This window comes from Brassica rapa, chromosome A05 (assembly GCF_000309985.2).
Source record: "Brassica rapa cultivar Chiifu-401-42 chromosome A05, CAAS_Brap_v3.01, whole genome shotgun sequence".
Taxonomy (NCBI): domain Eukaryota; kingdom Viridiplantae; phylum Streptophyta; class Magnoliopsida; order Brassicales; family Brassicaceae; genus Brassica; species Brassica rapa.
Genome location: NC_024799.2, coordinates 3,249,009 through 3,265,042, shown reverse-complemented (window position 1 = coordinate 3,265,042; position 16,034 = coordinate 3,249,009). Strand labels below are relative to the sequence as shown.

At 29.4% G+C, this 16,034-nt stretch overlaps 1 protein-coding gene across 1 annotated transcript; it reads right to left on the bottom strand.

Annotated features, from left to right (window-relative positions):
- Positions 1-1,313: 1,313 nt before the first annotated feature.
- LOC103867026 (glucan endo-1,3-beta-glucosidase) lies at positions 1,314-6,797 on the bottom strand. Its single transcript, XM_009145052.3, has 2 exons — positions 2,957-6,797; positions 1,314-2,330 (listed from the first exon to the last, which is right to left on the bottom strand). Exons 1-2 carry the CDS (start codon positions 3,419-3,421, stop codon positions 1,449-1,451), a joined length of 1,347 nt encoding a protein of 448 aa, XP_009143300.1. The 5' UTR covers positions 3,422-6,797; the 3' UTR covers positions 1,314-1,448.
- Between the last annotated feature and the right edge of the window lie 9,237 nt (positions 6,798-16,034).

Sequence of the window (16,034 nt, the reverse complement as noted above, 5' to 3'; positions counted from 1 at the left end):
AAATAATTAGTAGACTTCACCAAAACTTAAGGATTCAATCTTTAAATAAAGACTCTTTCTTAGTGAATCCTTACACTATTTCGGATCCCCACGACATAGGGTGACCCGCGATTGGTTGATATATAAATATATATTTTTTTTTGAAAAAAAAAAAGAATAACTAAAAAATCAAAATACACTTTTTTTAAGTACTCCTTTATGGATAACACCATTGCGGGTGCTCTTAGATGGAAATCAAGATCAAAATCTTTAAAAAGTTTTGATTTTGCTACCAGCTAAAAGCGTTTTGTGGTCTATTTAATAGTAGTATGCAAAAAAATCTGTAAGTGTATTCCCTTAATCATGTTAAATGTGCAAAGCAGAAGCAGATTAGGTCAACAAACAAATTATACGAAAGAGGATTTTATATTTGATTAATACAAATGTTAGTATATTTTTCAGTCTCTACAATTTTATATTCGTACGTCAAAAATAAAATGTACTAAAATGATCCTGAAACTTATTTTTGTATTATATTATAAACTTTTCGATTACTTAATTTGTATACATGATCATATGATATATAACTAAAAAAGTGTATATATGTGGTGGTTTTTTTGTAAAAGATATGTGGGTTTTTTGTCGACTATATATGTGGTTTAATTTGGCCTCACTGCAAAAAACAAGTTATATTACATCATTTGTTATATATTTTAGTTATAATTTATAAATGATGTAATAGGTTTTTGTATCACTTAAATAAGTGACTCTAAAAATTAATTGTGATGCAAATAATTAATATCACTTTATTAATAAATTATGCAGAAATATTGAATTTTTTAGAATCTTTGGATGAAGCTCTTCCCAAAAAAAAAGGTTCCCACACTTAAATACACTTATATAATATATACATATATATACACATATAAATGTTTAGAACTCTAATAGGTAGAACCTCCCAGGAGATGTTCTAACGTTAACGTTAATGACATTTTTTTTAAAAAAACAACATTTCTAATAGTAAGGAAAATCAGTAAAAGTTGTAGAGATAAAAAACAGTTACCTTCGTTTTTATAACTGAGGTTGATTCACCTAATTATTTTTTGTTATATTAACATTTTTTATTAGCATCATTTTTCATTAATGTAAATTTTGTATCATTTTAAAATGATTTTAATCAAACAATAATTACATCATTTTTTAATTGATATAACTTTATATAGTAGTCAATTGTGTTAAAGTGATACAAATTAGAATAAATTGAACTGATTCTAAATTAGTTCATATTTTTTTGTAACAAAAAATTAGTTGATATTAACATCAGTTATTATAAGTAATGCTAAGTTATTTATTTTTCATTCATTTATAAGTAAATGATTCAAAACAATATCATTTAGTTTGTGATACAATACAATTCATTACATTTTTTTTATTGAGTACAGCTGCAAAGGTTCTAATCACGGTACTGATTAAGTTCCATGTACGGATCCGCCTTCCACGTTTTTCATGACGCATGAGCTAGTGCTTGGATTGGTAGTAGTGACGACACCACTACCGCTGAAATTACAAGCCTCTTCCGAGCCACCTTTGCTTTGGTAATAAACGTTCATGACGAATGACGATCGTGCCTTCATGTTGTCAAAACATATGCCACCAGGTGAGATGTTCTTACAATCAATACCTTGGCTACACACCCAGTCTATATTCGCTTGTAGTTGTTCGTTTGTCGCTTCTTGTTTCACCACGCACCATTTTTCACTACTACTTGGCGGTGGACCTGTATCACTACCTCGTAGGACCCCAACATCATACACCGGAGAAAAATCTGGTTTGAATAGCCCCCAATTTTTCTCATAGGTTGGACCGGGTTTACCATCCTCATTGAACAATGCGAATAAGTAGATATCGATGTGGCGATTAGGCATAAGAGGTGTCCCTATATTTTGTGAACGCTTGATGATGTTAATGTTGTAGTTTGCTGCGTTTTGAGGCGTGCACCATGCAGCGTCGCAAGCGCTAGGCCAACCGGTTTCTCCTACTGCAATATCTACATCGCCATAGCCGAGAGCATTCATAGCTGAATAAGTTGCATCCATGACTGCATCGAACATGTTGTTATAGGTTTTTCCCGTTTTAGTATCCGTTATAGCATTTGACGGACCAAATATAGCGTAATTGACATTGTTCGGGTCCACCATAAAATAAGGGTAGGCGCTGATCATGAATGGGGACTTGGCCTGACGATTGAACTCCAAGATCTTAGCAAAAATGTATTTTTGCTCGTCATTAAATCTGCTCTCGCTTGGTGCATCTTGGTTATAGACTACCGTAAACGCATGTGGAGTGGTCACCTAAAACAAGTTATACAACGATGAATTTAGCACATTAACAGTGTATGTCTCCAAATTCAAAGTATTCATATTTTACTCGGAGCTCTTATCTCTCAACAGGTAAAACTTTTTGCCCTAAGGGTTGAGGTACCATGCTCAAGTAGAAGCAGCTGCGGAAAAGGGATTTAACAACATGCTCTTGTCCATATCCCAAAACAATTATGGGGTTCGGTCCAAAACTTTTTGAGTTAAAAAAATCATGTTTTCTAATATATAACCGGTTTTCCGAACAAAAATCCATACCAACACTCGTAGATTATGGAACGTTTAAATCATTTAGGGCGGTCTACATAATTAAAATGGTAATAGGAGGAGGATCCGTCCTCGACAAAACCTATATTCTGGATAGACAAGTAAGTATTTATCTATGACCCTAAATTTTAAAAATAATTTACAAGAACATAGATTTTCAAATATATTATTCCATATTAGTTTACGAAATTAGATATATAAAAAAAAATCTTCTTCTTGATCTTTCCAAATTTATATATATTTTGTTTCGGCCTTTTAGATTTTACCTTATTTTCGTGTTTTACATAATTTTTATATGATCAATATTATCGATCTCCCAATAATTTCAAACTAACCTTCATATCTGGTAGACCGGAAACTTTCAAAGCTTCAAGAAGACTTTGCATCGCCGGAATAAGATTTGAGATCAAGTTATTGTCTTTTGTAAGAAGAATCTCATTCCCAACACAGATGTATTTGATCTTAGTTTGTTGGTGAAATGGCAAGACATTGGCACCGACCCATTGACGAGCATTTTCAACATTGGCCAACGCTGGGATGTTACCATTAGGGACCATAATGGTGACATCTATTCCAGTTCCTGATAGGGCTCGGAGGATGTCAGGATTTGCATCATAGATCTTGACACTGTCGATAATGGTTTTTGTTTTGATGAATTCCACCACTTGCTGCGGTGGTGGAAGGTTCCCCTGTGTACCATAGTTAATACCTATGGCAGATGTCTTTGATGAGAGTAGGAAGATCACGACCGAGGCTAGGAGGAGGGAAGGGAGAGTTAAAAAATGTGGTGTTGTGGCCATAGCTTGTTCAGAGGGATGAACTTGGATGATAACAATAGGCTAAGGATATGTAGGTATTTATATTAATGTTCAATCTCCATTTTATGGACAGTTTTTGTATTTTTGAACAGTTTATACAGATACTAAATCAATTTAATTTTCTAAACTAATATGGAATAATATATCATATATTAGATGAATATTGACTTTATACCTTTTTCTAGATTTCACTAGATTCATCTCTATCTCTTAAATCTTTCCTTAACTTCATGTTTTTCATAATTTTGATTAGTGGCGGATCTAAGAATTTTTTTACTGGGGGAAAACTATTATATATATATATATATATATATTTATTTATTTAAAATACATATAAATATATATTTAGAATTAATTTAATACTAATATATTATTTTAAAACTTATTAAGTCATAAAAATTAAAAAATATTGCATTTAAAAAACAAAAACTCAATGCAAAGCTAAAGCTAGTAAATAAAATTGTGAAAATTAAAAATATGGTAACAAAAGACCACAAATATGCTTAAAGCAATACATAAATGGCGAATCTGTAGACCATGTAATTATTTTAGAGAAAGGAACTGGTGTTTCCATGCTGAAAATAAATAAAAGTAAAAGTAAAAATAATTAAGCAAAAAAAAAAGAACATCTCTGTTGGGAATAAAAGGTAATTAAATCACACAGATTTGGATTATACTGAAATAGAAGATGTGATTTTTCATCTTAAAGAATCTATATTACAATAAAGTTGACAAGTTTCACTTTTCATGAAGCCACCTTAGCGAAGATGGTTCCTACTTTAGACACGTGTCTTCTATTCTCTATTCTACCGTCCATTGAAGTTTGACAAATTACGTTCGATCATGGCTTCTTATGGAGGCATGTTTCTTTTAATTGAATGTGTGACATAATTTTCAGCCCAATAAGATACTGCCTCTTCGTGTTCCTTCTTCGTCCCTTTTTAATTACGAACCTGAGAAATAAAAACAACCACCTAAACCGTGAATGTGTAAGGTATATAATTTAATGTCGAATTCAATTGTCTGTGTAACTTTTTCACCAATCAAAGCTACTTATAACTTCATCTCCCATGTGACACCTAAACGCTTCACCTCCAACCAAGCTCAGCATATATACTCTCATAATCATAAGCCTCCTCTATTTCCTGAATCCCAATCATCTCACTAATAACCCACTACATACATTGTTTACATGGTACAAAATATAGCTTCCAAGCTTTACCGCTCCGGCGAACTCAATCTCCACAACCTCGGCGAAATTCAAAACCGCTTCCATGGATACTATTCCCGAAAACTCGACCAGAAAAGTCCCAGCAAGTCCACCACCAAAGTTCCAGTTAAGTCCAACACCGGTTCCTTGGATAAAAAAAAGGATTTGCAGCTCTAGTGCTCTGCCAAATAGCCGCATCATCCGCCATTATATACATATTCTATCTTCCTCGCCAGTGGACTCCAAAGTCTCTTCCCTCAAAGTTTGGTCACTTCGCCGGTATATTAGATATATGATGGTCAAAAAGGCGTTCATGTATGCTGCAGTTTATAAATCGTTTAATTGATATGAGCAATAGGGAGTTTAAAGGCCAAATTTTTGGAACAAAGCGGAAGGAGGTACTTCGGCGTTTTCTGGTGGTCTTTCAAGACAAGTCCATCAAGCAAAGGATCAAACAAGGGCCCAATGATTGACCTGAAACCACTTGATGTTCTCGAGAGTCTCTTTAATACTGTTTATCTTGACTGTTTATTTGTTACTATTGTCTGAAATCTTTTAATGGTTTTTGCAGCGGGATGCCCATTTTGTGGAATGTAGGCAGCACATAGATTATGGTAATGAAAGGTATTATATACTCAAACAACATCAAAGAAGCCAAGTATAACAAAGGCAGTCAAGTCGTCATCATTGCCTTACCCGCTTATTCCCTTCTTAACGAGCTTCTACGCTACATTAAATCCAGTTCCACCTGTTTGTTACAAATTGAAATACTGAAATTCTTTCTAATCGAAGGTTATGTAACATAAAATCGCTATTCTCTAGAGAAATGGAGACAACATAATTTCCAAACCTCTTTGACCATCATCATATATTAGTACATCAGGCAACTATGCATTAAAGCAATATTGCTATATTTTTTGAATTTTTCTCAAAATCTATGTGTTAACATAAAATATTGAATTTTACGTTAAACGCTCTATATACTGAAGCCTAAACTTTTTAGTGTTGTTTTAAAATTTCTAACCATATTCTAAATTCGTATTAATGTATTTTAAACTCTCTTTCATGGTATATGAGAATTGTTATTTTTTTTTTATTAATTAATTTGGTGGAAATAGGATTCTTGCAGGTTGCTTATTATTGTCATGATACAATCCATTTGGCTTTGGCTGAAGAAATCCAACGTCTTAAAGTATCTATATATATAAAATATTGTTTGTCTCTCTCCTGTGCCTCCACGTCACTAAGTCGTGTATCCCAGAAGCGACATCTGTCCCATTTCCAAAAACGATGCGTTTCATTTATTTTTGTTTGTGTTCCGTCTGGGTTTTCGTTTCTTCTGTTGTCATTATTTTAGTTTATAAAGTCCAGTCCACTAAGAATTAACTCCAAATGTATATATTTCAAACTTACACATTTTGGGCTACTTTGTTAAATTGAGCCAAATTCTAATCTTAACAAAATAATAAATTAGAAAATAGAAAACGATTTTAAATCATTAAAATATTACAGACGAAAATAAACAGAAATTATAATAAATCTAAATATAAAATACTTATGTCGGTAGAAGAAGATATGACAACAATGGCGATGGTGGAAGAAATGACAACGGTGATGGCCGAAACAAATGACAGTGCTCAGTTGCAAATATGGTAAATGTAAACAGCGTCGGTGGTGATGTGTAAATGGTTCTCCACGTTCTTCTCCAAGAAGTCAGATCTGAAACATGCAAATAAAAAGGAAAAAATAAGTCAAGGATAGAAAAAAGGCGAAGCCAAGAAAATGAGTGTTGGGAAGAAAAGAAGTCAAAGATCCCAGAAGTTAATGCAACTATCTATCTATATTATTAAAGTTGAAGTACACATTGAGATTGTTTGGCAATATGAATAGTAGTTAAAAAAATAGTACTGTTTGGAAACATGGATAGTAGTAAGTTAGGAAAAAAAATAATGATCTTATGCTACTAAAGAAATTAGAAGTCCATTACATTATATTAAAAAGTAATGAGTCTATGTTACTTGATATATATATTCAAATTAAAATAATAATTTAAAATTGATTTATATCAAAAATTCATTCAAAAAAAATAATATATATAAATATATATATTCAAAATTTGATTTTTACTAACATATTTTCTAATAACTATTATACAAATGTTTTCAATATATATAAGAAAAATACAATACAATGCCCAATTTCAAACACCAACTTAAATTATGGTTTTTATATTTCACATTAAATTTAAAATATAATATATATGATTCTTTATATGATTGTACATATAAAATATTATTAATTATAAGAAAACTTATTTGATGGTACATATAAAATACAATCAATTATATGATAACACTTATTTTGTAACCTATGTTGACACATATAGGATATATATATATATAATAGTGATTAGAGGTGGGCGTTCGGGTTCGTTTTCGGGTCTTTTTGGGATTTTGTGTTCAGTTCAGATCTTTGAGGATTTGGTTCAGATTTGGATAACCAATTTAAATAGGTTTAGTTTAAATATTTGGATAGAGAATTAATAATTATTTAAGTATTTTTTGAGTTTTGAGTATATTTTAACTATTTAAGATATTTACGATTGATTATTTGTATATATTTTCAAGCATTTAAGCGAACTTAAAAGTATCATATGTATTCTGGATGTTTTTATATATATTAAATCTAAAATAAATTAATATATATAAGTATATAAATCTATTTTGGATACCCAAAATACTTCGGTTCGGATCGGATTAGATTTGAGTTTTTCAGATACCAAAATTTTGAATAGTTCGTATATTTAATCAATTTCGATTCGGATTTAGTACTACTTATTCGGATTGGAATCGGTTCAATTCTTCGAATTCGAGTTTTTTGCCCAACCCTAAATAGTGACATAAAAATGAAATAGCATCATATTTTTTTTAAAAAAAATATATCCGCACGGGCGTGCGGGTCAAAATCTAGTTAGATTTAAAAGCAAAGGATGTATGATCAATGAAAGAAAAGAAACAATATATTAAAAGAAATTAAAAACGTCAAATCATAAAGAAAAATCTGATTTTTTTTTAAAAAAGAAGGATCTAAAGAAGTTAAGAAAAGTTCTGAAAAAATTGAAAAAAAAAATAGCAGGAGTCAAAAAGAAAGCGAAGAAGTTAATAAAATTTAAACAATTGTTTATATGAAAAACTAATAATAAGATAAAAGTATGTAAAGCAGAAACAAAGTCTAATTAAATTAAATTTACCTTCTGTTAATTCCAATACTGAAAATATAACAAATAGTGAGTTTTAATCATTTCAAATTTGTTGAGCAACACATTGAATAAATAAATAAATAATTCTGAATTGGCATATTAATTATATTTTAGTAGTCAATTCTAATGTAATATATATCTATTAAAATCTAACCCAATTATAATTGTATTTGATTTCTCATACTCTAATTGTTGAAACTCTCATTTGATCAAAAACAGAATATAAAAGGCCTATGCTCCTTCTTTGGCTACATAGGAAAAATAAGAAACTAAATCTCAACTTTTCACTCCATAAGATCTAAAGATATCCTTACTATTTGTGGTTTAACAATGTTTCTCTATTGTGCTCTCTTTTGATCGATTTTGTTTGATTTAACTTATAATGCTCGAAGTTTAAATTTAGAAAAATGTTATGAGTATTATAACACTATAAAATTTTGTAACTGAATCAACGACAATACTAAGTATGCTCATACGTCATTTTTAGTCATATAATTGGAATTTGATGTAAATAACACTGATTGCTTAACATAATCACACTCACAACCAAGTGAACATTAAAGAAAAATTATATCATCGATAAAAACCAAGACATCATATCCCGCCCGTAGGGTGGACCGATCCTAGTAATTTATAAAATAGTGTAGATGGGTATGTTGGTGGATATTGAAGATGTGCCTTAGAGAACACGTAACTGATAATTTTTGTCACTTTAACGTTAATACTATTTTTAAAACCATTAATGTTAATAAATTATGTATTTAATAATGTAAATTGAATAGTTTTTTTGTTTAGTTAAATGTATACCAGTCCGATAGAAAACTAATTAATTTTGTTTATAATCTTCACTTAGAAAACATATTTCCTTTGTTTCTTAAAAAATGTCATTTAGAATTTTATTTCCGTGCCGTTTAGTATTTTCAATGCGGAATTTTAAATAAATTTTCATTTTAAACTTCATTTTGTTAGTGAATTAATTAAAAAGCAAAAATTTTAGAGTGTGAACAAAGAATAAAATAGAGTTTTAAGTGATATGTAAAAAAATTTCCAGTGATACTTTTATTAAATACAAGAAGTATATTTATTGTTTACAAAGCTTTACCTATGATGAAAAAAAAAAAAATGTTACTATTTGAATGGAGAGATATATAGAAATTTCATATAAATGCTAACCTGTAACTACAAAAGAACTTACAAATTTCTTAACATTTTTCAAATGTTTTTACGAATCTTTGACTACAAAAATAAACAAACAATTAGTTACGTTATCATAAATAAAGACATTGTCCTCATAGCAAATTAAATTTAAACTTTTGCGTTTGGCCATACGGTGTTACGGTTTACACATAGCTCGACAACTTCACATTCACTGACAATGATCTAATAAAAACCGATGACACAACCACTGGGAAAATCAGACACACCCCACCGTCGCCGTATATTCATAAATTGATATGTTAACAAATTTTTAATAAAGAGGCCGAACATGAACAGAACCAACCAAAGTTTTTTTTTGCTGAAACCAACCAAAGTTTCCCCACATCAGCCTGTAAATTATTACAAAGTCAACAAAAACTTCAACAAATCCACAAATCCACTTGAAATCTAACCTACAACATCATCATCGCGGTTAGATCACCTCATATAACAAAACAAAATCCTGAATGCCCCACCAAATTTTCCTCAAACGAATATATAATTCCAAAACAATAACATAACAACATTCAAATCTCCCAGAAGAAGCTCACTTAAAACATTCCTCAACCAGTAGAAAGGGAAGCATGGAAACCAATTATCAGAAAGCATCTAAAGTGGAGTTTCACTATTGGGAAATATCATAGCCAAATAGTGTTTCACTATTGGAAAATATCAGAGTTTTTGCTTAGTATTTTCCACAATTTCATAGTAACATTCCCCTTTCTTTCATCAATCCCCTCTTTATGACCTTAAAGACAACCCTAAGCCAAAACATTTACTATGTTACACCCATTATATTTACGATACACACATTACATAAAACTTTACACTAGCATGCCAAACACATAAAATACAACCGTATTAAAACCTCTGTATCTATTGACAATGAAAATTATCCAACAAAATCATAAATTTTAAACCGAACAATCTCCGCGAAGCGCGGACAAACCACTAGTACTCAATAAATTTAAAGAATATGCCTATGAAGAAACAAAAGTTTCGAACCGGAGACAAAGGCTTAGATGGGATGGGGGGAAAATCCATTGTGACAAGCGTTTCTTCTGAAATTTGGTAACACTAATAACTATTTGTCATATTTTACGGGTGGCAACTGCCCCTCCTTGTACAACGTACATCCGCCCATGAATTCTTGATATGATTGATTCTCTCAATCTCCCAAAAATTTCAAACTAACGTTGATATTTGGTAGTCAGGAAACTTTCAAAGCTTCGTGAAAACTTTGCGTCACCGGAATAAGATTTGAGATCAAGCTATTGTCTTTAGTAAGAAGAATCTCGTCCCCACACAGATGCATTTAATCTTAGTATGTTGGTGAAATGGCAGGCATTGGCAGTGACCCACTGATGAGCATTTTTAATGTTGGCCATCTCTGGAATGTTACCTTAGGGACCATAATGGTGGCTGTCTATTCCAGTCGTTGCTAGGGATCGGAAGATGTCAGGATCACATCATAGAACTTGACATTGTTGATGATGATTTTTGTTTTGATGAAGTCCACCACTTGCTGCGGCGGGTAGAAGGGTCCCTAATGTTCCATAGTTGACACCTATGGCCAGGGTCGGGCTTCACCACAAGCTGTTCAAGTATAGGCCTGGGGGAAATATGTTTATGAATAAATTTGGGGCCAACTTCGCAAGAATCCTTAATGGTTCAGTGGTTTAGTAGTTTGTTTCATTGGTCAAGGTTGTGAGTTTGAATCACCTTTTAACCATTTTCGGGACCACATTTTTTTCATTGCTTATAACTTTAAAAAAGTCAGGCCTGGCCCTGCCTATGGCAGCTGTCATTGATGAGAGTGGAAAGATCGAGGCTAGGAGAAGAGAAGGAGTTTAACAAAAAACTACGTAATTCTTAAGAGATATAAAAATATTATAAAAATTATATGGAGATATAAAAATTATATAATTTTATATACATGTATAAATATGTATATAATAGATCGGATTGGATATCCATTTTTAAAAGTATTAGTACTTGTGATTAGCATTATAAACCGAGAGTCTTAAGAGCTTTGCGAGATAAAACCTGATGCAGCTTGCATTGCATGTATCGGATCTCACAGAGTGAAGATCTTGTTCCTTAATAGTAAGCATTAGGGTACGAACCGGCAAGAGAACATCCCTTTCGTGCTGAGGCATAGAGTAGTTGAAAAACTGCATGCACAAACATATTTATCTAATTCAACGAAATGGTCACAACCTTCCATAGAAGCTGAAAATACTTGGTCTCAAAATGTGATATAACGGAACATAGCAACTCTATACAGAAAAGCTATCATTCTAACAAATCCATGAGTCTCTGAAATACTTTATAGATAATAAGCAGCAGAAGACGTAGTATGAAAGCACAACATACACCCCACAAATGTAAGTGCTCTTCATTGGAATGTGAAGCTGTTACGGACGGATGTTTTATAGCTAATACAAAAATCTTTAACAAATCAATGGGCTTTACTTTCATTACTTATGCCCCTTGTGGGCCCTTAGCTATATTCCTTGCCACCATCAAAGCAAATCCCTCCCCATCTCACACAGTCACACTACACAAACCCAACAGTGGGCCACACGACCAACATATTTGACCTATGTTCGTAAATACCTTCACCTTTTCCACTCTTGATAATCTAAAGGATGGAAAAGTTATCGCTAATATCGTCTTAAACTGCATTCAAGCTTTACTATGTTTTGAATGTTTGGATAATTGAAGATCATATATGGATACAGACATGGCGGCCCTCGGCAAAGCCTATAAAGCAAAGGTTTGGAGCGTCGTTATTTATAAATATTTTAGGGGATGTTGTTAGTGAAGTTTCTTTGGTGTAGTGGCTATGTACATCTTATTTTTCCTCTAGGTAAAGGTTCAAATTCGTCTCCGGCCATTTACCTTTTCTAAAAAAAATTATTTCCTTATATATATAATATATTAAATGATAAAATACAAAAATTACAATAATTACCTATTTTGTTTACCTTAACCGTTGACGTTCTATCATCTCTTTTTCTCAACCCTCTTATTTATTTTTCTCTGCCTATTAATCATACTCAGCTTTCTCTAAATCTATGTAAGTTTTTTCCTCCTCTTTTGTTTTCGTTAACTTTTGATTGTGATTTACTTGTTTTATGTTCTAACATATATAATCTATTGGTGTCTGTTATCTAAATCATGTTTTTCATATTATTGTTTTTGAATTGTAGTACATAGAGAATGCTTCCAGGAAATAGAATAAAAAATCAATCAAGTGGAGATAAAAATAGGAAGAAAAATGCCAGACAAGATGAAGTGATGAAATTTCAAGCTAATGATATGCTTAAGTATGTTTAAGAACTAGCAGAAAAACTTGATTATTCAAAGCTGATGAATAATTTTGCAGGAAAAAAACCCAAAAAGTTATGTTTCGTATTACTTTTTTTTTTAATTCTATGAGAACAAACTAAACTTAATAATATTTTACATAACCTGATTATCTATTCATATTATGAAAAAATAGTTAAAGGCAACATATTGGGAGTGTGTTTAGGCACTACGGATATCCGGACCGGCACTGAATACAAATACATACACAAGAATTCGAGAGTCATGCATGGATATCAAAAATTAGTTTTAAATCAATTGCCACAACAATGGAAATGTAAAATTTAACAAACAAAATAATACACATATAATTTTCTATAAATACGACAGATCATGCTCCCTCTGTTTTTTAAAGATGAATGTTCTAGGATTTTCACACTTATTAAGAAACCATATTAAATCTTAGTTATTAATGCATAGTTTTTTGTAACTTTATATTTCTTATATTTTTAAACCAATAGGATTAAAAGAAATGTAATTAATATTTTTGAAACACAATTTTTCATTATTAGTTGACAAAATATGCTTTGAAAACATGAAAAATATATCTTTTGGAAACAAAATATTTTCCTAGAACATCCATCTTTAAAAAACAGAGGGAGTATATATTAGATCATACACAGTCCATAAATACGACAGCTCAATTAATTCACACGACAGCTCAATTAATTCACACGACAGCTCAAATATATAAATACTCCCTCCGTTTCTAAAAGATTCATGTTTTAGAATTTTCACACTTTTAATAAAACACTAGGATAAGACCCGCGCCTTGCGCGGAATTAAGTTATCATTTGTATTATATTTTGGAGAATGAAACAATAGTTTGGCTTCATTTGGATTAGGGGTGTTCAATCCGGATATCGGGTTGGTTTCGGTTCGGTTCGGTTTTTTTCGGTATTTCGGTTAGTAAAATATAACTACTATTCTAAATCCATATTTACTTTGACTTTACTCTTTCACATACTTTTGAAAGATTTCAACTGGACGACTAAATTGATCAGCCAATCTTGTTGCTTTAAATCATTAGTATTTATATATATATATATATATATATATATATATATATATATATTATTTAGTTTGAATATTTATTAAATAAAAATTCATATGCGTTATATTTTATGATCATTTGTAACTTATTATAACAAAAAAAATAATCTATTGATCACAAAATTTTCAGAGTGGAAATATTCAAATTTCTAATAATATATAGACGTTTTGAAAAATTCAAAATATAACATATAAGAAAAAATATAAATGTTTTTATTATATATTTAATGTGATTTTTTAATATCTTTCAATAATATAAAATTAAAAAAACAACTAAGATACAAAAATTGTTATCAAATATTTATTATTCATAATAATTAATTTTCATATATACGTTAATCATATTAGGTAATTTCGTAGCTCCTAATTAAGGAAAGTGCAAAAAAATATTTGGTAGATTATTTATCAATTCGATAGTTAGTTTAATAAAAAATATAATGTAAGTTAAGATGGACCAACCTATTTTTCTAAGAATAGTATATTTTATATAGTCATTTATTAAATGAGAATTTATAATTATACAGTTCTATGATCATTCATATCATTTTATAACTGAATATTTAAATCATCGATAACAAAATTTTCAATGTGAAATCTTTAATAAGTTTATAATTTATAAATGTTTTTGAAAATTTATTGAAAGTTTTAATATTAAAATATTTATGCAATCTTATGGTATATAGTATAATATATATATATATATATGTTTTATTATTAAATTATATTTTTTACTCATATGGTTTTAAAATCATGTGTATCTTATTATAATATTAAATAAAAGTTCATATTAACACAATTTTATGATCATTTGTAACTTATTATGACAAAAAAATAATCTATTGATCACAAAATTTTCAGAGTGAGAATCTTCAAATTTCTAATAATTTATAGACGTTTTGAAAAATTCAAAATATAATATATAAGAAAAAAATATAAATGTTTTTATTATATATTTAATGTGATTTTTAAATATATTTTAATAATATAAAATTAAAAAAAAAAAACTAAGATACAAAAATTGTTATCAAATATTTATTATTCATAATAATTAATTTTCACATATACGTTAATCATATTAGGTAATTTCGTAGCTTTTATTTAAGGAAAGTGCAAAACATTTTTTGGTACATTATTTATCAATTCGATAGTTAGTTTAATAAAAAGTGTAATATAAGTTAAGATGGAGCAACCTATTTTTTTTAAGAATAGTATATTTTGTATATTTATTTATTAAATAAGAATTTATAATCATACGGTTCTATGATCATTCATATCTTTTTATAACAAAATATTTAAATCATCGACTACAAAATTTTCAATCTGAAATCTTTAATAAGTTTATAATTTATAAATGTTCTTGAAAATTCATTGAAAGTTTTGATATTAAAATATTTATGTAATCTTATGGTATATAGTGTTTAATCTATATATATAGTTGACAAAAAAAAATCTATATATATATATTTATTTTATTATTAAATGATATTTTTTACTCATATGGTTTTAAAATCATATGTATCTTCTTATAATAAAAATGTTAAACCATTGATCATTAATCTTTAACATAATAATTTTAATAGTTTTAGTCATTTATTGTCGTTTTTAAAAATTCAAAATATAACATATAGGAAAAAATCTAAATTTTATTTTTATAGCTAATTTGATTGTTTAATTTATTTTAATAATATAAAATTAAACAAAAAATGATGGAGGGGATATAAATTGTTATCAAATCTTTATTATTAAAATTATTAATTGTGATATATATATTAGTCATTTATGGTAATTCCGTAGGTTTTATTTAAGGAAAGAAAATATCATATCATTATATCATATAGTTTGACCAACTTATGTATCTAACAACATATAAAAATCGAATGTGGACCTACTTATTTTTCAATTGAATGTAATTGACTACCTAATTGAGTGCCACCTATGCATTGGGGCCTCTTTTAATTAATACAAAATTGAGGTTACATCTTTTCAAATGTTCCTCAATTAATATATAGGGGATATTTAAACTTAGTTATAAATGCATAGTTTTTGTAATTTATATTTTCTATATTTTAAAACCAATAAGAATTTAAAAATACAATTAATGTTCTTAAACTTCATATTTTTTCATTAATAGTTGACAAAAATTACATTGGAAGTATAAAATATTTATCTTTTTGAAACAAATTTTTTTTCTAAATATGAATCTTTTTAAAAAGGAGAGAGTAATATATTTATAATGTAAGAGAAAACAAACAAAAAACGAATAATTTCTCAAATATTATATATTCGGAGCAGATGGTAACTTTTAGGGAAAAATAAGTTCTCGTGAGCTATTATTGAGTGGAGGAAGACAAGACACGGCAAGTCAAAAGAGTACGTCCGTACGTAAAAGAGTGTCCAACCCGTATCGAGAAATATTTAGAGGAAATAGTCTTACTTAAAAAAGTCTTTAAGTAACAACCAAACAGACAACGACGTCCAAAAAATACGCGACTCATAATCACCAA